The sequence below is a fragment of the Mizuhopecten yessoensis genome, unplaced genomic scaffold (assembly GCF_002113885.1).
Source record: "Mizuhopecten yessoensis strain PY_sf001 unplaced genomic scaffold, ASM211388v2 scaffold5061, whole genome shotgun sequence".
NCBI lineage: Eukaryota > Metazoa > Mollusca > Bivalvia > Pectinida > Pectinidae > Mizuhopecten > Mizuhopecten yessoensis.
This window is the reverse complement of record NW_018405860.1, coordinates 470196-496320: the sequence shown is the minus strand read 5'-3', so window position 1 is coordinate 496320 and position 26125 is coordinate 470196. Positions and strand designations below refer to the sequence as shown.

Below are 26125 nucleotides of genomic sequence, written 5' to 3'. Positions count from 1 at the left end.
CCTCCCTATGGTCTGTATCTGTTCGTTGACGCTGTAATACATACCTGTATGTTATATCCTCCCTATGGTCTGTATCTGTTCGTTGACGCTGTAATACATACCTGTATGTTATAACCTCCCTATGGTCTGTATCTGTTCGTGGACGCTGTAATACATACCTGTACGGTATAACCTCCCTATGGTCCGTACTCAATCTACTTGGAGTTTGATTGAAGGGAACGTTTACAGATTACGTTATCGCTTTTGACATTTGTATGTAGTTCATCGCATCTCTGGTGGAAGTCATTGATTCATAAATCCGTAACAAACTATGTTACTGATACATGGATGCAAAGAGTGTCTAATGCCACAGACTTTACACGATTTTTATTGCTACATGACTGTCTAAAACCCCATAATTTATGGAAATTAGCCTTGCGTCACCCAAATTTTCTTGACAATATCGGATATATAATGAAATTGATTGTATCTATACGTGTAAGTAACATACAACTTTTATGTCATCATTGTGGCTATTTCTACACAGATTTTGTATCTCATGTGATTTTACATTGTTTTGTAACAGAAAATCTTCGTGACAATTTATGGTGTATAATTGCCTGCATTTCAAGTATTGAACTCAGTTCATATCTGCATTCACTGCCTGACTATTCATTAATCCACGTTTTACTAGGAGGCCCAAAGACCTATCATTTAAATGAAATTGATTTTGAAGAATTTAGACTAGAACCCGTATATGCGATAAAAAGAATGTTTGACTTACATACATAATAATAATTATTACAGTAATGTCTTTCATAAACTTGCCTTTTTGATATAAGGAAAATGTAAAAAAAAAATGTTTACTGGCTACATAAACCAGTATTATATCACTGATATTTACAATATGTATATACGTTTGTGAACATGTATGAATGTCACGATTGTTGTCATTTTGTAAATAATGTATCATTCATGTACATGTACTATCATTGTATCATGATCTACATGTACTATCATTGTATCATGCTTTCCAATTTGGAGGAAATAAAGATGATATATATCACATCTGATTGAATAGATATCAGGGGTCTGATTCAGCATGTGACAGAAGCTACACACATCCATGGCCACACACTGGATGTGGTCATAACGAGGGAAGATAACTCAGTCATTCATGGAGCTATTTCAGTGATTGCTCCATGTCTAAGTGATGTAAAGGGGAACCAATCTGGTGATCATCTTGCTGTCCACACAACACTGAATTGTAGTAGGCCATCTCGTGCAAGGAAACAAGTGAGCTTCCGGAAATTCCGCGAAATTTCAATACCAGATTTCAACAATGACATTCAGTCTTGTTCCGCCCTTCAATCTACGGAAGGCGAGGTTGATGATCTTGTTGAAGCATACACATCTGGTATAGAAGCCCTTATAGAGAAACACGCACCTCTGCAAACTAATGTGATAACTGTGAGACCAAATGCCCCGTGGTATAATGAAAATCTCCGCGTAAAAAACCAGAACCGTAGAAAAGCAGAGACAGTGGCGACGTTCACCAACAGATTTATAGAGAGCAATGTCGGCTAGTTGGTTCACTACTCCTGCAGTTCAAGACGGCTTATTATTCGGAAAGAATCGAAGAATGCGGCAAGGATAATAGACAGTTTTTTAGACTCACCAAAAACCTAATGGGTCAGTAAGGTGAAATTATCCTACCAAGCTGTAATTCTGAAAAAGACTTAGCAAGCAAGTTCAGTGATTACTTTCTGAATAAAATCAGCTCAATCAGGAAAAATATTGCCGAAGTGAACACCTCTGCTGACATTGACATCTCTGTCATGACTGCTGACATTGCATTTGATGGGGAACCATTGGCAAAGCTCTCATCAACAACCCAGGACGAATTGCGCAACATTATCATGACCTCGCAATCGATGTCCTGTGAGCTTGACCCACTGCCTACAGACCTATCAAAGCAATGTATTGAAGCACTGCTTCCTTTGTTTACCTCAATCATGAACAAATAATTGGCTGAGTCGAAGGTTCCGTTATGTTTCAAGAAGGCACATGTCAGACCATTGTTAATGAAGCCTGGAATGGACAAGGAGGAGTTGAAAAACTACCGCCCAGTTTCAAATCTGCCTTTTCTGTCTAAGATCTTGGAGAAGGTTGTGTCTCGGCGTTTAGAGGTTCATCTCCATGCAAACAGTCTCCTTGACAATATGCAACCGGCCTACCACATGGGACGCTCTACTGAGGCAGCCCTCCTACGTGTACATAATGATATAGCTTCTGCATTGGATAACAAGTGCAGAGCGGTGCTTGTCATGCTGGACTTGTCAGCTGCATTTGACGTCATCGACCATGGCATACTTTATAAACGTCTGGAATACTCTTATGGAGTGACTGATACCGCACTATGCTGGATACAGTCTTACCTGAGTCAACGACAACAGTGTGTTGCCATCGGATCTTCCACCTCACATGACAAAGTACTAATATAGATTTCGGGGTTCCTCAAGGGTCGGTGTTAGGACCACGAAAATAGTGTATATACTCCAAATCGACTGGAGAGATTTGTCGTCGCCATAGCCTTCGCTATCATTGCTATGCCGATGACACACAAATTTACATGGGCATCAAACCACAGGACAGTTGGAATACAGTCTCAGAAAGTCTGGAAGCTTGTCTGACAGATATCAGTATCTGGATGAACGCCAACATGCTTAAGCCTAATTAGGAAAAGACGGAACTAATCGTCTTTTCCCCAAAGTGTCAGCAAACATGACTCTTCAGCTCAAAGTTGGTGCCAGAACTATCGAGACTGTTCCAGCTGTTAAAAACATAGGGGTATACTTTGATAGTTCACTGAACATGGAGAAACAAGTAAACGCTATTGCCAAATCCTGTTACTACCAGATCAGGAACATCGGCTGTATCTGTCAGTTTTTAACTGCAGATGCATGCAAGATTTTGGTGCATTCACTTGTTACCTCTCGGTTGGATTATCTGACAAACTAACTAGTCGTCTGCAGAGGGTCAAGAACACTGCAGCACGGCTAGTTACTCGTACTCGAAAGAGAGAGCACATCACACCTGTGCTTTATTCGTTGCACTGGTTACCTGTACGATACAGGTCGCAGTACAAAATTCTGGTATACACATACAAGGCACTGAATGGAACAGCTCCTCAGTACCTACATGAGCTTGTTACCATGTATCAGCCGTCACGATAACTGCGGTCGGAGTCAGAATCTTTGTTGTGTGTCCCAAAATCTCGTACTGTGACCTACGGAATGCTTGGGGAGGGTTTCGACTACGTTGTGGAATAACTTACCATCTGCTATTAGAAAGTCAAATACCCTGGCCAAGTTCAAGAGGGACATCAAAACTCACCACTTCACGTCTCCATTTTAGAATCTTTGCAAAGACGTCATGTAAATACCACCCTTTTATTTGTTCAATTATGTGCACATTGCTTGCTTAAATTTATAAAAGTGATTGAAAGCCTTTGTTTTTTTGTTTTCAAAATTATAACCATTACTATTATCCATATGTTGTAAAGCGCTTTAGAGTAATTTTACAAATTATATAGGGCGCTATATAAATGTTTTATATTATTATTATTACTATTAATAGACTTAAATAGTCAATGATTTCGATATCGGTCATATATACAAGTTTGAAACATATTAACATAATGAACGTTGATAATTAACAGTAACACATGAATTCTGGGTAGGTGTCTTTTATAAGCAGTAGTTGTTAGAAAGGACTCTTGACCTTTGATAAATGAATTATTGTGATGTTACAATATAATCTTTATTATACTACACGATCTATAGTACTGTTATCAAACTTTAAAAGTTTAATAAGACACTTAATCTCATAGTGTTGTTGTATGATCTATCTATAGCCATTATATGACTTAGCCATACCCACACCAATCGATACCCAATAAAGTTGTCCACCATTGTGTCGGAGCTATGTTTGTCCTTCACCTGTTCCACTGTCATGGTTTGGCTGATATCGACTCACTAATTCATTTTACAGATATACCCAACTGTGTACAGGTCGATAGCCGGATATTCAATCAAGTTAAAAGCAAATAGTCACTTGACCATAGCTAATACCTATACAACTTTGCTATTAAATTGTAATGTCTTGTGAACTGATATTAGGCCAGTTTCATGAAATGTAAACTGTTAAGTATAAAACTGGGCTGTTATATATTAAATAACTTGAGAACTAATGTAACCCAGCCATAATATTGAACCGATATCACTCGGAGATAATTAAAATGTGTTGTTAATTATTACGTACAAGCTGGGCTGTTATATCAAAATGATTAGTGAATTGATATAATTTATAATTGAAATATATTTGGGCATCTAGGCTATACTTTTGAAATCATTTTATGGACTGGTACAACTTGACTGTAATATTGAGATTTCGTATAAGGTGGTATATATAGATCTCGGCCATGGTATTGAACATCTTGTGAATCGTTAAAACTCGTCTTTAATATTTAAATGAGTTTGGAACTTATAAATCTCGGCTATAATATGAGAAAGTCTTCTGAACTGCTGTATAAACATCTCGGCTGTAATATTGAAATGACTTGTGAACCAGTACATCTCGGCTGTGATATTGAAATGACTAGTGAACCAGTACATCTCCGCTGTGATATTGAAATGACTAGTGAACCAGTACATCTCGGCTGTAATATTGAAATGACTTGTGAACCAGTACATTTCGGCTGTGATATTGAAATGACTTATAAACCAGTACATCTCGGCTGTGATATTGAAATGACTTGTGAACCAGTACATCTCGGCTGTAATATTGAGGATGTCGCTCTGTCCTAATGTCAGTTACTGCTGTATTTTTTATATTTTGTGTATCGACATAGAGGTATAGAATCTGTCCTTGTGTGTGACTTTGTAGTATATTTTCAAAGTTGTTTGGAAACACGTTTCTGTCTTTAATTGGATTAATATCATTCGAAACAGTAGGGAACATGTATAAAAATGTATACTATCCGAGAATATTCAATACTTACCCAAAAAGAATAAAATCCGGATAATATAATTGAGATCTGATTTGTACATCCACATTCTAAGTCCACTTTTTCAGTATCTTCCGCATTTCTATATCCCAGTGTCAATTGCAAATCTAATCACCGTATCATAGACACATACTACGTGCCATCAAACACCAACAATTCCCACTAACAATTTCCAGACACAACTTTATGTTAATCCTCGAACGGCAAGAAACACTACCATAGCTAGTTCCCGACTCCAGTCAGACCCAGAATACCTCGCGCATGTTTCGTGTTTGTCCATGTCAATGTCACAGGTGAGCAAGCACATTAGCGTGTTCCGCGACCCTGCTTCTCCGCGTTTGATAACGCGCTCCGTGTATTGTTAATAACTTAATATTTGGTTATCTCCAGTAGCTAATACCTTGCGATGGTTCCATGTCAGTAAGCACTGGATTAACCGTATGAGTCCAACAAGGCTAAAGGTACCGTGGTGACAATACAATGACGCACTAATGGCGCTGCCAGATCCTGGTAGGCCTTCCGTGTCCACGAACTACACATCTACTCCCCTACCGGAGTATAATGGTCTCGTTAACAGACGTACTGGTAACCAGTTTTAATGTGTCTTACGTAATAATACTATCTAACGAGTTTCGTCTGAAGTCACATATACGGTGATTTGAATGTCGATAACATTCTGATAATGTAAAGCTAGCTGGAGCTGATAAGCGGGTACAGGTAGACATGTCATTATCGACTATACGGGATACATGTAGACTGGCACCAGCAGCAGATAGCGCTACTACACCTGAGTATGGATGCTGCTGCTACTCCAGGGAGACAGGCAAGCGCACCGTTGTCAACGCCGACATACTTCACTTAACTTAGCGTCATCCCGTCGTCAGGAATTATGACATACTCAGTTGAACATTGGTATCCCGTCGTCATGGTAGAACTGACACCACCAACGCTCAAAAACCAAACCGATCTCCTTGGAAGATCACAGTAGCCTGTTTATGATAGTGCTCTGATCAGTGTGCTGACTTCAGTAGGTCTGGTAGATAGTCGTTCGCGTCAGTCTCCATCAACGGGACAATATCGGTAGTCCTGAACCATGACGTATCATTAGACCTGGTAGATAGTCGTTCTCGTCAGTCTCCATCAACGGGACAATATCGGTAGTCCTGAACCATGACGTATCATTAGACCTGGTAGATAATCGTTCCCGTCAGTCTTCATCAACGGGACAATATCGGTAGTCCTGAACCATGACGTATCATTAGACCTGGTAGATAATCGTTCCCGTCAGTCTTCATCAACGGGACAATATCGGTAGTCCTGAACCATGACGTATCATTAGACCTGGTAGATAATCGTTCCCGTCAGTCTTCATCAACGGGACAATATCGGTAGTCCTGAACCATGACGTATCATTAGACCTGGTAGATAATCGTTCCCGTCAGTCTTCATCAACGGGACAATATCGGTAGTCCTGAACCATGACGTATCATTAGACCTGGTAGATAATCGTTCCCGTCAGTCTTCATCAACGGGACAATATCGGTAGTCCTGAACCATGACGTATCATTAGACCTGGTAGATAATCGTTCCCGTCAGTCTTCATCAACGGGACAATATCGGTAGTCCTGAACCATGACGTATCATTAGACCTGGTAGATAATCGTTCCCGTCAGTCTTCATCAACGGGACAATATCGGTAGTCCTGAACCATGACGTATCATTAGACCTGGTAGATAATCGTTCCCGTCAGTCTTCATCAACGGGACAATATCGGTAGTCCTGAACCATGACGTATCATTAGACCTGGTAGATAATCGTTCCCGTCAGTCTTCATCAACGGGACAATATCGGTAGTCCTGAACCATGACGTATCATTAGACCTGGTAGATAATCGTTCCCGTCAGTCTTCATCAACGGGACAATATCGGTAGTCCTGAACCATGACGTATCATTAGACCTGGTAGATAATCGTTCCCGTCAGTCTTCATCACAGAGACGTTGTTTCTCAGCCTGGATGACCGTGCTGAGATAAGAAAGCCTAGTGGCTCATACTCTACAGAATTGATACTATGATGAAACAAGCCAATTTCACCATAAACCCCCGAGTCGGTGTTATCAATCTGAAATCGAATAACACGTAACGTTGTCTACCAGTGCCGGAACAATAATGTACCAAGTATGACACGGGGTTTAATTAGTATTCTAAAACCTATTTAGAGATACAGCAGAAAGGAAAGGGGTCTAATTAGCCTTTATTTCGTTACATACGGACAAGTGTTGGCTGCAATCATTACTAGTGTTTCATGTTAACTGTGCAAGAATACATTTCAGCTACAAAGTTACGACCAATCTTGGTGACTAATATCCACCAGTAGAATAGACCACCTTGTTACGTCATCAGCGGTACTTAATCAAGTCAGTGCTCCAAAGCGTAAATCAATGCCTCTCTCGTAGACAACACTGGTTATGCTGTTTATTGGTCAACAGGATGCACTGTCCAGAACATTCTGTCAAATGGATGTTCCGACCAGAACTTTCTGATGCTTTGAACTATTTAACAGTGACTTTGATATGAAAATTGCATGACAATAGAATAGGTCTTTGTTTAACCGCTGGAGAAAGGGAGGATAACACTCAGGAACTTGAATTCGTCCGTTTAAAATTGTAAACCGTGGCATAACTCCAGAGACACTGCTTCATTGTACCTGAATCATACAGTATTGACCCAGAGATGGTACATTATAGACACATAGATCGTAGAGTATAGACCCAGAGATCATACAGTGTTGAACCAGAGATCGTACAATATAGCTCCAGAAATCATACAGTATAACTCCAGAGATTTGTTTGTTTGTTTGTTTATGTTTAACGGCCCATCGACGACTGTGGTCATTTAGGGCCATTGTGATTTTTTTTTTAACAAACATGTGAGTAGCGAAGATAAAATCAGATAAAAAGGTTCATTTTAAAAGCATTCGCATTGCATGTGTAGATAATTAAAATAAAAGGGAGTTCAAATAATAAAAGAGATAACGAATAGATGGTATGGACTATGTGATATATATAACGTCAAAAAAGGTAAGGTGGGTTAGAAAACGTCAGAGTCTATAGAATAGATCGACGTCTTTCAAATAGCTAAATAATGCCTTCGAGTCCACGGAACTGAAAAGAGTTTTCATATCCGTGACTCGAAAGTAGTTATCGCGAATGTGTTTAAAATCGGAACATTCTATTAAAAAATGTTCCACTGTAAATGGAGTGTCACATGCGGATGGGTCATTGTGTGCTTTACGTTTATGACAGAAATGCATGCACACAGTTTAAGATTTAGAGAATTTGAAGCCGTTTTCGCCTGCCCAATTTTGTAGTTTGTTTAAACATTGTTGAAGTTGTCGTTCTATCGTGTGCATGTTCTTAGATCTGTAACAGATCAACAGGTCATCAACAAATAACGACCCTTCTGTTGACTGACCAAGTCATTTGACTATATTATTGATTTTAGGACCAAAAAGGGTGACTGATAGGATTCCACCCTATGGGACTCCCATTTCCTGTTTAGACGTTTCAGAAAAAGTTGAACCAACTCAGACTTTGAAGTGTCTATCTGATAGGTAATTAGATATAAAATTGGGAAGGTTTCCACGTACGCCAAGGTCGTGAAGATCTTTCATGATGCCATACTGCCATGTAGTATCATAGACCTTCTCAAGATCAAAGAACACGGCGACAAGGTGTTTGTTCCTTCTTGGCGAAAGCCTCTCGAATGAATGTCTCTAACCTGATACCTGATGAGATGGTCATTTGTCCCTCTTCTGTTTCTAAAACCACTTTGAAGAGGGGATATTATATCGTTGGCCTCAAGAAACCAAACCAGTCTTGTGCTTATCGTTCGTTCTAAAGTTTTACAAACACAACTAGTCAGAGAGATAGGACGATAGCTGTTTGGGACAGTAGCATCCTTTCCCGGTTTTGGGATAGGTATAATTGTCGAGTTTTTCCACGAATCGGGAATCGTTCCGGAAGCGTAAACTTGGTTGAAAATGTAAAGAAGGCATGTTAGTGACGAGTCCGGTAACTGCTTGAGAAATTGATATGGAATATCATTAGGACCTGAAGCAGAGTCCTGTGATTTTCGAAGCGAATCAACAAGTTCTGGTAGGGTAAATTGCTCATTATAACTTTCTTTGTTTGATGATTTGAAATTGAGCCTTTTCTTTTCTCTTTTTTTCTTTAAAGACTGGAGTTTTCGGGAGTGATTTAAAGGGTATGAGTTTTTAGCTATGTTTTTTGCAAATGCATCAGCAATTTCAGACCTAGACGAAAACATTTTTTTTTTTTTTTAATTAGGTGGGAGGATGTTGACTTTTTCTTTTTCCCACTTATTTTACGAATCATATCCCATACCTTTTTGGAGGACGTGTTTGATGATATTTTTTATACATATTCTCCGCCAAATATCCGCCAAATTTTAAAATCACTGTAGTTTGAAGCAGTTGTGCAATTCAAGTAGCGTCTTAGAGCAGCTGCCCGATTACTGCGTGTTTTAAAAGATTCTCCTGATAAAAAAAACTTCGTAGGTTTTGGAGCGGATTTTGGAATTGTCTTTTGGGCAATAGAAGTGAGTGTTACAGTAAAAGATTTGATTGGGTCGTCGGTTAGTAAATTTTCTGTGGTTAGTTTTTCAATGCACATGTGTTGGAATTGGACCCAATCTGCTTTGTGCATATTCCATCGAGGTAGAGGATCATCAAAAGGAGTACCAATATTCTTAAGAAAAATTGGGAAGTGGTCACTCCCACAAAGATCATTATTTACCTTCCAGTCATAATCAAGTAGAATGGAAGGATGGCATAATGATAGATCAATGTGGGTACGAGAGCATGTAGCAGGGTGTAAATAGGTAGGGGTATTGTTGTTAAAAAGGCACAAGTTGTATCTATCTATAAATTCCTAAATACGTCTTCCTCTCTCGTCTGTGTTGGGAGAGCCCCACAGGCTATTATGACCATTAAAATCACCGAGGATTATGAATGGTGTTGGGAGCTGGGAGACGATGTTATTGAGTTGCTCACAAGTGAAAACAATACTCGGAGGGAGATAAATTGAACAGACGGTTATTTGTCTGTGTAATGTTGCACAGACAGCAACAGCCTGTACATTTGTGTTTAACTTGATCATTCTGTGAGGAATATTTTTATGGACAACTACCGCTGCGCCACCTGCTGCTCTGCTTACTACAGTTAGAGTTAGACATTTCTAAGAGTGATTGGGTTTTGAGCATGATTTCTTGTAGACAAAAAATGGCGGGTCTAAATTCTTTTGATAGATTCTGAAATTCTTCTATATTTGCCTTTAATCCGCGGATGTTCCATTGGATATTTTTGTTTCTTTTTTGGCTGGATTTCGATGGAGTCGAAGCACGAAGCGCGGGGGCGTTCGTCTCCGTCTCATCATCGAAATCCAGCCAGTAGGACATTGAACCGGTTTGTCGGGTCCTCTGATCCTTTGCCAAAGGTGAAATTCAGATCGGGACCATCAGATTTGCCCCTGGCTATTTTTTCCCCCTAGGTCTGTTGATTGGTAATGTTGCCTTTGGCCTCAGATGGGATCGAGGAACAGATGTGAGTGAGCGAGATCGCTGCGAACGCACATGTGCCCTAGATGGGCCAACCTTTGAAGGGTTTTCTCCTGAAGAGGAAGGTGTTTTCGATGGTGGTGCTGGTTTTGATGGTGGTGCTGGTTTTGACTGTTTGTTGTTTTTAGTTGGTTTGGTTATAGTCGTGAATCGGGATGGATCTCCCGTGAGGATTTTCAAGTTCTGTTGGCCAGCCAGGTCTGGGACTTGTGAGCCCCAGGCAGGTATGTCTTCAGACACCTGAACAGAAGCATTCTTGACTGCGACATTGTCAACCGGCGACCGGACTTTCATCACTTGTGCATATGAGGGAGCAGCCACGTCCATGCTCTCCACTATCCTCCTAGCCTCGGGAAAGGAGACATTTCGGGTATATTCACCCCCATATCTCTCTCTCGCGATTCCAGGCAGGACAGTCTCGAGACGAACCACCATACTTTCCCTAACAGTTGACACAGCGCAAGTTGGCAATATCACAGTCGTTTTGTTCCTCATGACCTTCACGACCACAATATGGCAAACGGTCTTCCGCCTACATCTTTTTTCATGATGCCCGTACTTCTGGCAGTTGCGACATCTTAATGGATTAGTGATGTAGACGGAGACACTGCACCTTTGGTAATCAATCACTACGGCCGAAGGTAGTGATGGGGTAGCAAAGGTCAGTACAAACGTGTCTGTTTGAACCAACTTGTCGTTCTTCTTGGACAAAATCCGTCGCACCTCAGAGACTGGGATCTCCTCCTCCTGGAAGTACTCCAGTATGGCGGCATCAACTTCATTGCGCAGGGCAGGGCATCTGATTACCCCCTTGCTACTATTTAGTGATGGATGTGCTTTCACTATAACGCTGATACCTCCAAAACTTATCCAGAAGGTTTGCGAAGGTTTGCGAAGTCCCCCAAAACAAAGTTCTTCTTCAGCCATGAGCTTGTTCGGAGGTTTTCTCAGAAACTACTGAGCGGAGCATCATGAAACTACAAGCACATACACATTAGGGGGTCTAGGTGTGCAACAGGCTATTTTTATCTCGAGCGGAAGTCCAAGATGGCCGCCATTAATTTTTGATTTTTTGGGGTATTTAAAATTTCTAAAGGTGTTCGCGAAAGATAGCCTATGCCACCTATCCTATTTTACATGTTTTATAGATATTTTCCAATGCATTCCAAATTTGGCATGTAGGTGTATGATGGTACCGCGAACTCAACTGTGACATCCTTTCTCTAATTAGACAAAATGGCCACCATATACTGGTTACTGATTGGTCGAAGCTCTGTTGTAGTTCGATTTCGTTTAAATTTAGCATGTATGTGTAATATGGCATTGCAAGCTCAACTCAACTCAATTCCAAGATCGTACAGTATACACCCAGAGATCGTAAAATATAGCTCCAAGATCGTTCAATATAGCTCCAGATATCGTACAGTATTGACCAAGAGATCGTACAATATAGCTCCAAGATCGTACAATATAGCTCCAGAGATCATACAGTATAGACCCAGAGATCGTACAGTATAGACCCAGAAATCATACAGTATAGACCCAGAGATCATACAGTGTTGAACAAGAGATCGTACAGTATAGACCTAGAGATCGTACAGTATAGACCTAGAGATCATACAGTATAGACCCAGAGATCGTACACTATAGACCCATTTATCATACAGTATAGACCCAAAGATCGTACAGTATAGACCCAGAGATCGTACAGTATAGACCCAGAGATCATACAGTATTGACCTATATAACTATATGACCCAGTATTGATATCCAAAGGCCACAAAAATAAAGCTCAAAATTGCACGTATAATAAATACCCCAAGGGAACGCACGAGATACTTCTTAACAGAAATCAAAAACAGACTACCGCAATTAAACACAACACAGGGCCAGAGACCACACAAACTCTTATCAAATATATCATGTATTTCAAGTGCCTTGAAATGTCAGTTCAAAAAATATTTCCCACCAATATCATATAGATCACAGACTGAATTTTAAAAATCATCTCCAAGGCTATACTATTTGTATAGTAAAGCCATTAGCGTAACATATCAAAATTTCATTATAAATCAGATTCCAACTACATAAAAATGTATTGTCAAAACAAAGTTAGATCCTAGTTTTAAAAAGAGCTAATCCAAAATCAGTAACGTTTCGAGTGATTTTAGAGACGCCTTGCCCTTTATGTTATTTTTCTACATTTATTATGGAACGTTTTAGACATAGAAAATTACGTTCCTTTAACACTAAGTATCGCTGATGAGGTTTAAATGAGAGACATAGACCTAGTAGGCGTGTTACTATACCAATGGGAAAAACAGATATTCTTCTTCTACCCAAGTTAATCATATGCAACTAATTTGACAATATGATTAGCTAAGCTTAGCAAAGCAGACATTTAAACAAAACGAAGGACGTAATGAATTTCATAAAAAACAAGGCTTAATATAGAATCAGTCACTCCAGAAGTTACTTCATCACTTATAATACTCTCTACAGTTGTGCACATCAATAACAAACATACTGCCTGTATCCTGTCCCGATAACACCTTATTGTACGATTACCCCGCTTACTACTGTACCCCAACATTCCATCGAGGTTTCTAAATTAGATATTAGTTCGTACTAATCATACTGGCCCGATAACACCTTATTGTACGAGTACCCCGCTTACTACTGTACACCTACATTCCATCGAGGTTTCTAAATTAGATGTTAGTTTGTACTAATCATACTGTCCCGATAACACCTTATTGTACGAGTACCCCGCTTACTACTGTACACCTACATTCCATTGAGGTTTCTAAATTAGATGTTAGTTCGTACTAATAATACTGTCCCGACAACACCTTATTGTACGATTACCCCGCTTACTCCTGTACACCAACATTCCATCGAGGTTTCTAAATTAGATGTTTGTTCGTACTAATCATACTGTCCCGATAACACCTTATTGCACGAGTACCCCGCTTACTACTGTACACCTACATTCCATCGAGGTTTCTAAATTATATGTTAGTTCGTACTAATAATACTGTCCCGACAACACCTTATTGTACGATTACCCCGCTTACTCCTGTACACCAACATTCCATCGAGGTTTCTAAATTCGATGTTAGTTTGTACTAATCATACTGTCCCGATATCACCTTATTGTACGAGTACCCCGCTTACTACTGTACACCTACATTCCATTGAGGTTTCTAAATTAGATGTTAGTTTGTACTAATCATACTGTCCCGATATCACCTTATTGTACGAGTACCCCGCTTACTACTGTACACCTACATTCCATTGAGGTTTCTAAATTAGATGTTAGTTTGTACTAATCATACTGTCCCGACAACACCTTATTGTACGATTACCCCGCTTACTACTGTCCACCAACATTCCATCGAGGTTTCTAAATTAGATGTTTGTTCGTACTAATCATACTGTCCCGATAACACCTTATTGTACGAGTACACCGCTTACTACTGTACACCTACATTCCATTGAGGTTTCTAAATTAGATGTTAGTTCGTACTAATCATACCGTCCCGATAACACCTTATTGTACGATTACCCCACTTACTACTGTACACCAACATTCCATCGAGGTTTCTAAATTAGATGTTTGTTCGTACTAATCATACTGTCCCGATAACACCTTATTGTCCGAGTACCCCGCTTACTACTGTACACCTACATTCCATTGAGGTTTCTAAATTAGATGTTAGTTTGTACTAATCATACTGTCCCGATAACATCTTATTGTACGAGTACCCCGCTTACTACTGTACACCTACATTCCATCGAGGTTTCTAAATTAGATGTTAGTTTGTACTAATCATACTAATAAAAGTTCGATGTATGAGCGATGAGAGACTACGATATCGTTGTAGAACATTGATGTCGATCTTTATAAATTCTGTCAAATATTCTCTGTATGGTACCATTTCGGGCTCTCCTTTGGTCACTGTCATTGGTCATTTTCACTTTCATTTCACATCCATCCTGTTTGAACGCCAAATGAAAACTGCAGTGATTCAGTTAATTGATTCGAAACATTTGTATCTGAAAACCTTAAAAATGGAGTGATAGCATATGTTATAAGTGTCATTGTAGATAAGGTGAGTGTATGGTTTAGTAATTAATTTCCATTAGCCAGAATGTTGTTTCTATGCCCACAGACCAGTCCTTTTTCAACAGTGGCTTATTTAGCAATTCTTTTCGGTATTATGTTTTATATTTTGGTGAAATATTATATTTACAATGTATATGTTATACTAAATATTTTTTTAAACAAAACCACCTTGCACGACCTTAAATGACCACAGCTGTTGGCAGGACGTAAACACAACCAAAGAAAGAACCCGAGATACAACGCAATCAGTAACACATAAAGCATTGAATTATAAAACTGTCTCAACCGTTAATTGACTAGCGGAAAGAAACTGTGCATTGGCAATACATATAGATAACGTCCAATGTATTGTAACAATTTGTTTTAGAATTTAAAAGACTCATTTACGCGTGTGTATATATGTCAATGACCTTGCACAAGAAGGACACATTTCATCAAAGATCGGTTCATTCAAAATTGTCAACAAACACCCATTTCATCGCCAGTGTATCCCAAGTAAGTTACCGTCAGTATCGGGGATGACCACCGACAGCCGTAATGTACGCACCGACACAACATGGCTCCAACAAGTTGGCTGAGAAAGGCACGGGGAATGCTGTTCCAGATGCTAACTTACGGACGGGGAATGTTGTTCCAGATGCTAACTAACGGACGGGGAATGTTTATCCAGATGCTATCTAACGGACGGGGAATGCTGTTCCAGATGTTAACTAACGGACGGGGAATGCTGTTGAAGATGCTAACTAACGGACGGGGAATGTTGTTCCAGATGCTAACTAACGGACGGGGAATGTTGTTCCAGATGCTAACTAACGGACGGGGAATGTTGTTCCAGATGCTAACTAACGGACGGGGAATGTTGTTCCAGATGCTAACTAACGGACGGGGAATGTTGTTCCAGATGCTAACTAACGGACGGGGAATGTTGTTCCAGATGCTAACTAACGGACGGGGAATGTTGTTCCAGATGCTAACTAACGGACGGGGAATGTTGTTCCAGATGCTAACTAACGGACGGGGAATGTTGTTCCAGATGCTAACTAACGGACGGGGAATGTTGTTCCAGATGCTAACTAACGGACGGGGAATGTTGTTCCAGATGCTAACTAACGGACGGGGAATGTTGTTCCAGATGCTAACTAACGGACGGGGAATGTTGTTCCAGATGCTAACTAACGGACGGGGAATGTTGTTCCAGATGCTAACTAACGGACGGGGAATGTTGTTCCAGATGCTAACTAACGGACGGGGAATGTTGTTCCAGATGCTAACTAACGGACGGGGAATGTTGTTCCAGATGCTAACTAACGGACGGGGAATGCTGTTCCAGATGCTTACTAACGGACAGGGAATGTTGTTCCAGATGCTAACTAACGGACGGGGAATGCTGTTGAAGATGCTAACTAACGGACGGGGAATGCTGTTCCAGATGCTAACTAACGGACGGGGAATGCTGTTCCAGATGCTTACTAACGGACAGGGAATGTTGTTCCAGATGCTAACTAACGGACGGGGAATGCTGTTCAAGATGCTAACTAACGGACGGGGAATGCTGTTCCAGATGCTAACTAACGGACGGGGAATGCTGTTCCAGATGCTAACTAACGGACGGGGAATGCTGTTCCAGATGCTAACTAACGGACGGGGAATGCTGTTCCAGATGCTAACTAACGGACGGGGAATGCTGTTCCAGATGCTAACTAACGGACGGGGAATGCTGTTCCAGATGCTAACTAACGGACGGGGAATGCTGTTCCAGATGCTAACTAACGGACGGGGAATGCTGTTCCAGATGCTAACTAACGGACGGGGAATGCTGTTCCAGATGCTAACTAACGGACGGGGAATGCTGTTCCAGATGCTAACTAACGGACGGGGAATGCTGTTCCAGATGCTAACTAACGGACGGGGAATGCTGTTCCAGATGCTAACTAACGGACGGGGAATGCTGTTCCAGATGCTAACTAACGGACGGGGAATGCTGTTCCAGATGCTTACTAACGGACGGGGAATGTTGTTCCAGATGCTAACTAACGGACGGGGAATGCTGTTCCAGATGCTAACTAACGGACGGGGAATGCTGTTCCAGATGCTTACTAACGGACGGGGAATGTTGTTCCAGATGCTAACTAACGGACGGGGAATGCTGTTCCAGATGCTAACTAACGGACGGGGAATGCTGTTCCAGATGCTTACTAACGGACGGGGAATGTTGTTCCAGATGCTAACTAACGGACGGGGAATGCTGTTCCAGATGCTTACTAACGGACGGGGAATGTTGTTCCAGATGCTAACTAACGGACGGGGAATGCTGTTCCAGATGCTTACTAACGGACGGGGAATGTTGTTCCAGATGCTAACTAACGGACGGGGAATGCTGTTCAAGATGCTAACTTACGGACGGGGAATGCTGTTCCAGATGCTAACTAACGGACGGGGAATGCTGTTCCAGATGCTTACTAACGGACGGGGAATGTTGTTCCAGATGCTAACTAACGGACGGGGAATGCTGTTCCAGATGCTAACTAACGGACGGGGAATGCTGTTCCAGATGCTAACTAACGGACGGGGAATGCTGTTCCAGATGCTAACTAACGGACGGGGAATGCTGTTCCAGATGCTAACTAACGGACGGGGAATGCTGTTCCAGATGCTAACTAACGGACGGGGAATGCTGTTCCAGATGCTAACTAACGGACGGGGAATGCTGTTCCAGATGCTAACTAACGGACGGGGAATGCTGTTCCAGATGCTAACTAACGGACGGGGAATGCTGTTCCAGATGCTAACTAACGGACGGGGAATGCTGTTCCAGATGCTAACTAACGGACGGGGAATGCTGTTCCAGATGCTAACTAACGGACGGGGAATGCTGTTCCAGATGCTAACTAACGGACGGGGAATGCTGTTCCAGATGCTTACTAACGGACGGGGAATGTTGTTCCAGATGCTAACTAACGGACGGGGAATGCTGTTCCAGATGCTAACTAACGGACGGGGAATGCTGTTCCAGATGCTTACTAACGGACGGGGAATGTTGTTCCAGATGCTAACTAACGGACGGGGAATGCTGTTCCAGATGCTAACTAACGGACGGGGAATGCTGTTCCAGATGCTTACTAACGGACGGGGAATGTTGTTCCAGATGCTAACTAACGGACGGGGAATGCTGTTCCAGATGCTAACTAACGGACGGGGAATGCTGTTCCAGATGCTTACTAACGGACGGGGAATGTTGTTCCAGATGCTAACTAACGGACGGGGAATGCTGTTCCAGATGCTAACTAACGGACGGGGAATGCTGTTCCAGATGCTTACTAACGGACGGGGAATGTTGTTCCAGATGCTAACTAACGGACGGGGAATGCTGTTCCAGATGCTAACTAACGGACGGGGAATGCTGTTCCAGATGCTTACTAACGGACGGGGAATGTTGTTCCAGATGCTAACTAACGGACGGGGAATGCTGTTCAAGATGCTAACTTACGGACGGGGAATGTTGTTCCAGATAGTTACTAACTGACGGGGAATGTTGTTCAAGATGATAACTTACGGACGGGGAATGCTGTTCAAGGTGCTAACTTACGGACGGGGAATGCTGTTCCAGATGCTAACTAACGCTCGGGGAATGTTGTTCCAGATGCTAACTAACGGACGGGGAATGATGGTGAAGATGCTAACTAACGGACGGGGAATGCTCTTCAAGATGATAACTTACGGACGGGGAATGCTGTTCCAAATGATAACTTACGGACGGGGAATGCTGTTCCAGATGCGTACTAACGGACGGGGAATGTTGTTCCAGATGCTAACTAACGGACGGGGAATGATGGTGAAGATGCTAACTAACGGACGGGGAATGCTCTTCAAGATGATAACTTACGGACGGGGAATGTTGTTGCAGATGCTAACTTACGGACGGGGAATGCCGTTCCAGATGGTAACTAACGGACGGGGAATGCTGTTCCAGATGCTAACTAACGTTCGGGGAATGCTGTTCCAGATGCTAACTAACGGATGGGGAAGCTCAGCCAACGTCACAGGCTGATTTGGCTGTTGCCGTTGCATCTCGTCTCATTCGTTCTCGATGGACGAAAGGTCAGACATGCCAACATATCCGCTTTCTGTTGAGTCAGAAAATACGCCACAGCACGTGCAACTTGTGGTGGTTTAGAGCTGTCATTTTGTAGCATCGCGTGATGTTGTTACACAAACGGATGACGTGGTCTTGCAAGATTTCATCGCAATAGCGTACGTCGGTCAAATTGCCATCACTGACAATCAGAGGCGTTCTGGTATGTGCTGTTATGTCATTAACGACCATCACACTACCTCTGTCGAGGGAACGACGTTCCACGACATAATTGTACAAGAATATGAGAATGCACATGGATAAAACGCATTCATTCGTGAAGTTTGTAAATGTGTGTACACATGTGATTTGTGTAAAGTTTCATTTTGAATAATTTAGAATTGCACTAACCACTATGGGAACCTTGCAATGATCTCTTTCAAAACACTTTGTTTATTTTATTTTGATGTAGGCACAGTTTCTTTTTTCTATTAGAATATACATTGCTTCTATTTCTAGCTCTTTAATATCGATTAAAAAAATCGATGTTACATTGTACCCCATGTATGAATGAGATCAAGTCATGAAATTTACATCAAGAGAAAGGACCTAACCCAATACACAAGGCATGCAGCCACGATGATCGACACAGAAAAGTTACACTCGGGAAAACACCCCGAATAATTAGCTGTTTGTCTTGTTGTCTTAATAGATTTTAGCTTAGTAAAACTGTTTTGGAAAGATATTACTACACGATTGTCGGAGTGGTTGGTGCAGTTTCATTCCTTGACATGATGTGAAAAGGTATGGGACCCATGCCCTACAACATGGGCTCACTCAGTTCTATTCCTTGACAGGATGTGAAAAGGTATGGGACCCATGCCCTACAACATGGGCTCACTCAGTTCTATTCCTTGACGGGGTGTGAAAAGGTATGGGCCCCATGCTTTCCAACATGGGTTCACTCATTTCTATTCCTTGACCTGGTATGAAATGGTAAGGGCCCCATGTCCTACAATATGGGTTCACTCAGTTCTATTCCTTGACAGGGTGTGAAAAGGTATGGGTCCCCCACCGACAACATGGGTTCACTCAGTTCTATTCCTTGACAGGATGTGAAAAGGTATGGACCCCATGCCCTACAACATGGGTTCACTCAGTTCCTATCCTAGATATGGAGTGAAAAGGTATGGGTCCCCTACCCTACAATATGGGTTCACTCAGTTCTATTCCTTGACAGGGTGTAAAAAGGTATGGGACCCCTGCCCTACAACATGGGTTCACTCAGTTCTATTCCTTGACAGGATGTGAAAAGGTATGGGACCCATGCCCTACAACATGGGTTCACTCAGTTCTTTTCCTTGACGTGGAGTGAAAAGATATGGGTCCCCTGCCCTTCAACATGGGTTCACTCAGTTCTATTCCTTGACAGGATGTGAAAAGGTATGGGTCCCCTGCCCTACAACATGGGTTAAGGCAGTTCTATTCCTTGACAGGGAGTGAAAAGGTATGGGCCCCCTGCCCTACAACATGGGTTCACTCAGTTCTGTTCCTTGACAAGGAGTGAAAAGGTATGGGTCCCTTGCCATAACAACATGGGTTCACTCAGTTCTTTTCCTTGGCATGGAGTGAAAAGGTATGGGTCCCCTTCCCTTCAACATGGGTTTACTCAGTTCTATTCCTTGACAGGGAGTGAAAAGGTATGGGCCCCATACCCTACAACATGGGTTCACTCAGTTCTATTCCTTGACAGGGAGTGAAAAGGTATGGGACCCATGCCCTACAACATGGTTTCACTCAGTTCTTTTCCTTGGCATGGAGTGAAAAGATATGGGTCCCCTGCCCTTCAATATGGGTTCACTCAGTTCTATTCCTTGACAGGATGTGAAAAGGTATGGGTCCCCTGCCCTACAACATGGGTTAAGGCAGTTCTATTCCTTGACAGGGAGTGAAAAGGTATGGGACCCATGCCCTACAACATGGGTTCACTCAGTTCTATTCCTTGACAGGGTGTGAAAAGGTATGGGCCCCATGCCCTACAACATGGGTTCACTCAGACCTATTACTTGACAGGACGTGAAAAGGTATGGGTCCTTTGCCCTACAACATGGGTTTACTCAGTTCTATTCCTTGACAGGGTGTGAAACGGTATGGGCCCCATGCCCTACAACATGGGTTCATTCAGTTCTATTCCTTGACAGGGCGTGAAAACGTATGTGTCCCCTACCCTACAACATGGGTTCACTCATTTCTATTCCTTGACAGGGAGTGAAAAGGTATGGGTCCCCTGTCCTACAACATGGGTTCACTCAGTTCTGTTCCTTGACAGGGTGTGAAAAGGTATGGGCCCCATGCCCTACAACATGGGTTCACTCATTTCTATTCCTTGACAGGGTATGAAAAGGTATGGACCCCATGCCTACAATATGGGTTCACTCAGTTCTATTCCATAACAGGTTGTGAAAAGGTATGGGCCCCATGCCCTACAACATGGGTTCACTCAGTTCTATTCCTTGACAGGCGTGAAAAAGGTATGGGTCCCCTGCCCACGACATGAGTTCACTCAGTTCTATTCCTTTACATGGTGTGAACAGGTATTGGCCCCATCCCCTACACCATAGGTTCACTATACTTGACAGGGCGTGAAAAGGTATGGGTCCCCTGCCCACAACATGGGTTCACTCAGTTCCAAGGGGTAGGGGATTATTCAACCCTTTATAACCTGTGACGTATCCCTGGGGTAGTGGATTATTCAAACCTTTTTAACCAGTGACGTATCCCTAGGGAAATGGATTAGTCAAACCTAAATAGCCTGTGACGTATCCCCGGGGTAGTGGATGAGTCAAACCTATATAACCTGTGACGTATTTTCCGCTCCTCTGCCAACTAATTCGGTTTGATCCTCTACTCTGGGGACTGTTTTATCTACCTCCACTTGTATTTAACATTGATTAATTAATTAGTCACTTAATTTTAATATTGATTCAGTTCTTCTGATTATTATCACAACGTTACTTTAGAATCAAACCATATTAACTGTTTCCAAATACGGCAAGACTAATGAACCATTAACGGTTCGTGTGATAATCTGCTCGTTCTGATAAGTAATCAGAGATAGCGACGATCGTCTAATTACCACGGGGCCGAAGATCAGTGAGCAGTGTTAATGGGAGGATCAGATCCGTGCCCCCTCCGACGTCTTTGCTATAAGTTAGCGCGCTCCGTTAGACAGCTCGGTATTGTAGGTCGTGTCAATCTGTTCTAACTCACAATCACAGGACATGGCAAGGTAAACAGATTTCACGCCAAGTCGTTCATCCTCGTGTTACTCGATGTCTTATCTACCAATAGAACAAACGGAATCAGTACATTGTATGCTTTGTTACAGGAGTCCTGTTGTGATTTTTCTCCGTATTATTTAAAGTAAGTTGCCGGTAAAGAATTGAATATGTACATCATTTTTAATATGTAACGGACGATAATAAAGAACATTTTCCAAAAATTATGTAAAACCGAAAAAATACCCACAAAGCATTTCATTGCACTTTCAGCTGACGATAAATTTGCTTTTTAATACGAACGGGCAGGCAGAGTGATAAGTTGCTTAGTTTTATGTGGTTCCTTGGCTGTGACAATACACACAAGTCGACATTACTTTGGTAATGACATAGACTGTTACTTCTACAATCTAATATAAATAAAAACGGTTAAGTTTGATGGTGGGGTATATTTAATTACGAGTTGACTTCAACGACGTCTTGTGTACAGGCGCCCCTATAAACACTGTATCAGATCGGGACTACACCAGATCACATGACCGCGTCTTGGATCACATGACCGCACTCTGTGCTTTGTCTCAGTGGGAGCCTTACCGTGATCGACTCCATATACGTATAGAACTACTACAGTGGCCCAGACGGATCAGTCATTCGTTCACTAGTTGTGCCACCTTGTTTTCATATCTCTATAATAATACCGGTCATCCTAGACGATAATGAAATGTCATTTTTGTCAAAAATTAACATGGGATCTAATTATTTCGGTCAAGGTAAAATATAAAAACATTGATCCAATTGTGTTGGGTACAGCAAAACGTGATATCATTTCTTCAATCATCTTATTGCCATCTCTATTTGCCAGTATGTAAAAAAAATCCTTATCTGAGGTTCTTATACACCGCTCTATTACAACCTATGTCGTCACAAACTATTATATTAGGTTATTTGTTCTTTGCAACCAGCCACTTACTGTCTCAACTCCCAGGTGGAGCATACAGTCGGTGCTGACATTTAGGCGCTCACAGTTTATTATTAACAATTCCAGCACTGCCTAACCACGTACTCATTTACAGCTGAGTAGACTAGAACAAGCGGAGTAAAGTATCTTGCATAAGGTACAACATATTGCCATGAAGGGATTCAAACCTATGACCCTTCGGTCACAAGTCAGGCGTCCTACAACTTGACTACCGTGCCTTCATATACTATAACTACTTTTATATGGTAATTATGCTCTGACAGCTTCACAGAAAAATATCATGAACACTATATGACCTCTTCTGAAGGATGACAAGCAGAAAGTACGTTTTGATGTGCTCGGTGTTTTTTGCAATGAAGTATTATTTCAATACTGGAACTGACGACAAATGGAAATGCGTGTCGGCTATCAAGTTGAAAAGGACACGACGAAGATTGATAAACTGGAGATGTGATTTGTTTAATATACCTGCTGAATATGGACAAAGTGGACTACAAACCGTTTTGGTAAGCCATAGATACAACGCTCCTGTGGAGAATACTGTGTAGATATGCTATGACACCGGAAGTGAGGTCACTCTTGGCCTCCGTAGGAAACCTGGACACAGATTGATAAAGATCGGACACGACCTATCTGTTGGACGAGGAGACTAGAACAATGGCTTCAGATCGTGTAGATATCACGGCAGAAACTTGGGACGACACCGCCGTGGAGACAATAGCGGGCAATTAAAGCCAACCTCATGCCTGAGAGCAATCACTCGGGTCATTAGTTGTCTTTGTTTGCTATAAATAGCGAGTAAAACGTATACTTATTAGAACCAATACTGCGCTTGTCATTCATGGTTGCCGTGGATTTGTCCTGAGTTACACCGTCGTATTACGTCAATGGGAACATGAAAAATGTTCGCATTTGGCTATGAATCATTCCTGATACATAATTTATATATTGGTAGGAATAAACACACTATCTATTAATCTGGTCCTGTCCTGTCATCCCAAGTCACACCGCAAATACGAAAATGCCAGGATGTTATCGGATGTTGTCTCTGCCTTGTCTGTCTGTCTCTGTGTGTCTATCTCTGCTTCAGTCTCTCTCTCTCTGTTTGTCTGTCTCTCTCTTATCTAAAATAGGCAAGTATCATACCTTCAAGTTACAAGGACTAAAAACGAAATCAGAGTTGTGAAAAAAAGACAAGAGGAAGTGAATTTACACCAAAATAATAACATCATTAAACTTGCAACAAATTAATCAATGCAGGAGCAAAACAGTGTCAACCAGTACATTTATTTATATTACAACATTAAAGTTCACCACGTGTGATTGGCGAATACCTCGAGGCTTCATATCAGCGTCTCTTAGTGTAGATGGTGTACCACGTGTGATTGGCGAATACCTCGAGGCTGTGTACTATAATATAGTTTCATCATCATACAGGTTTAGCGACGACTCTGTATTTATATTAAAACATTAAAAGAAGTTCACCACGTGTGATTGGAGAAAATCTCGAGGCTTCATATCAGCGTCTCTTAGCGTAGATTGTGTACCACGTGTGATTGGCGAATACCTCGAGGCTTCATACCAGCGTCTCTTAGTGTAGATTGTGTACCATACTATAGTTTCATCATCATACAGGTTTAGCGACGACTCTGTATCTAACACAGGGTCGTTACAGTGGGCAAGCGAGGGTGTCACACCATATGGTATGATACCATACTACTGATTCCTTCATTGTGTTAAGTATCGGAAGTGGGTGATGATCTAGTGCTGCTTACTTGAACACCACTGTACATTACACCACATACTAAAATAAGCTAGGGACAAACAGTCTATTGTAAATGAATATTTCAGCTGGTTAACCACGTGTTCGAAGACAATGTAACATTTTTTCATTATAAATTCACAATGATTTGTATATTAGGAGCTAAATATAGCTAATGTATTGAACACCAGTGCGTAATTAAATATAGCTAATGTATTGGACAACACTATGACATTAAATATAGCTAATGTATTGGACAACACAGCAAAATTAAATATAGCTGATACATAGGGCAATAAAGTGAAATTGAAATTAAATATATTCATATTTGTACGACTGAATATATAAAATAAATCTAGTGAAGAAATAACCCCTTTCAGAATAGAATCAATAGAAATACAAAGTTCATTACAAATGGATGTAAAAAAATAAAAATAAAGTTGGAAACTTTTAGTGTTTGGCATTTTCCTTGATTGTGGCGCCATAAAAGTCCGACAGCATAGTTTATGTTGAACATAATATATTCTCCACCCACGCGGCAGAGTACAAGTATTCGTGATTCACACTCAACATCGAGATAACAAGGTCTAAATACAAACGAAACGAAATATTAACATTGAGACCACTGATTAAATACAAGGAAAATAGGACCGGTGTTGCGGAAGGGTCAGCATCTTCTAAATCTAGATCAAATCCAAATAATGGGACGCCTTCCAGGTATGACCCGTAGTAGTATCGCTTGTCGTACAGAGAGGTATCGAGCCTTCCCTATTGTTGTAAGATCGAGGTACCAATGAGGACACACTCTGCCCCCCCCCNCCCCCCTTGCACGATTTGTATTTGTTTTCATGTCAGGTTAAATTTGTCGAAGAGTTGATCTTGAAAGTCTGCCAACTCAATATTCAGATAAATCGATTGAGTATTGTCTTTTATTTTAAATAACTATTCATTGACAACGACATTCGGATATATCCTCCTACACATGAAAGCATGGACAATACAGACTCTTCTTCATCAGCCGCTTAGAGATAAGCTATCAATTGTCCGGCCCTGAGTTTATCCATTAGTATTTCTCTCTCCACCATCTAGTGTTTACAAGTCGCTGCTAATACGATATACATGGGCTGACTCCAAATATCAAGACCTCTGGTAAAGATGCCAAGTGATCTCAGACAAACTTACACAACAGGGTATCAAGTGATGCAAATTGATTAAAGCTATTG

General features: G+C 41.4%; 1 protein-coding gene across 2 annotated transcripts in view; it reads right to left on the bottom strand.

Annotated features, from left to right (window-relative positions):
- The window catches only part of LOC110450182 (membrane frizzled-related protein-like), a 63760-nt gene extending 57939 nt beyond the window's left edge, over window positions 1–5821 (bottom strand). For both annotated transcript variants that reach the window (XR_002462941.1, XM_021497489.1), the window contains exon 1: window positions 5042–5821. Coding sequence is in view for 1 of the 2 variants with exons in the window: in XM_021497489.1 (XP_021353164.1) it covers window positions 5042–5096 (55 nt within the window). In the remaining variant the exon portion in view is untranslated. The remainder of the gene's footprint in view (window positions 1–5041) is intronic.
- Window positions 5822–26125: the final 20304 nt, after the last annotated feature.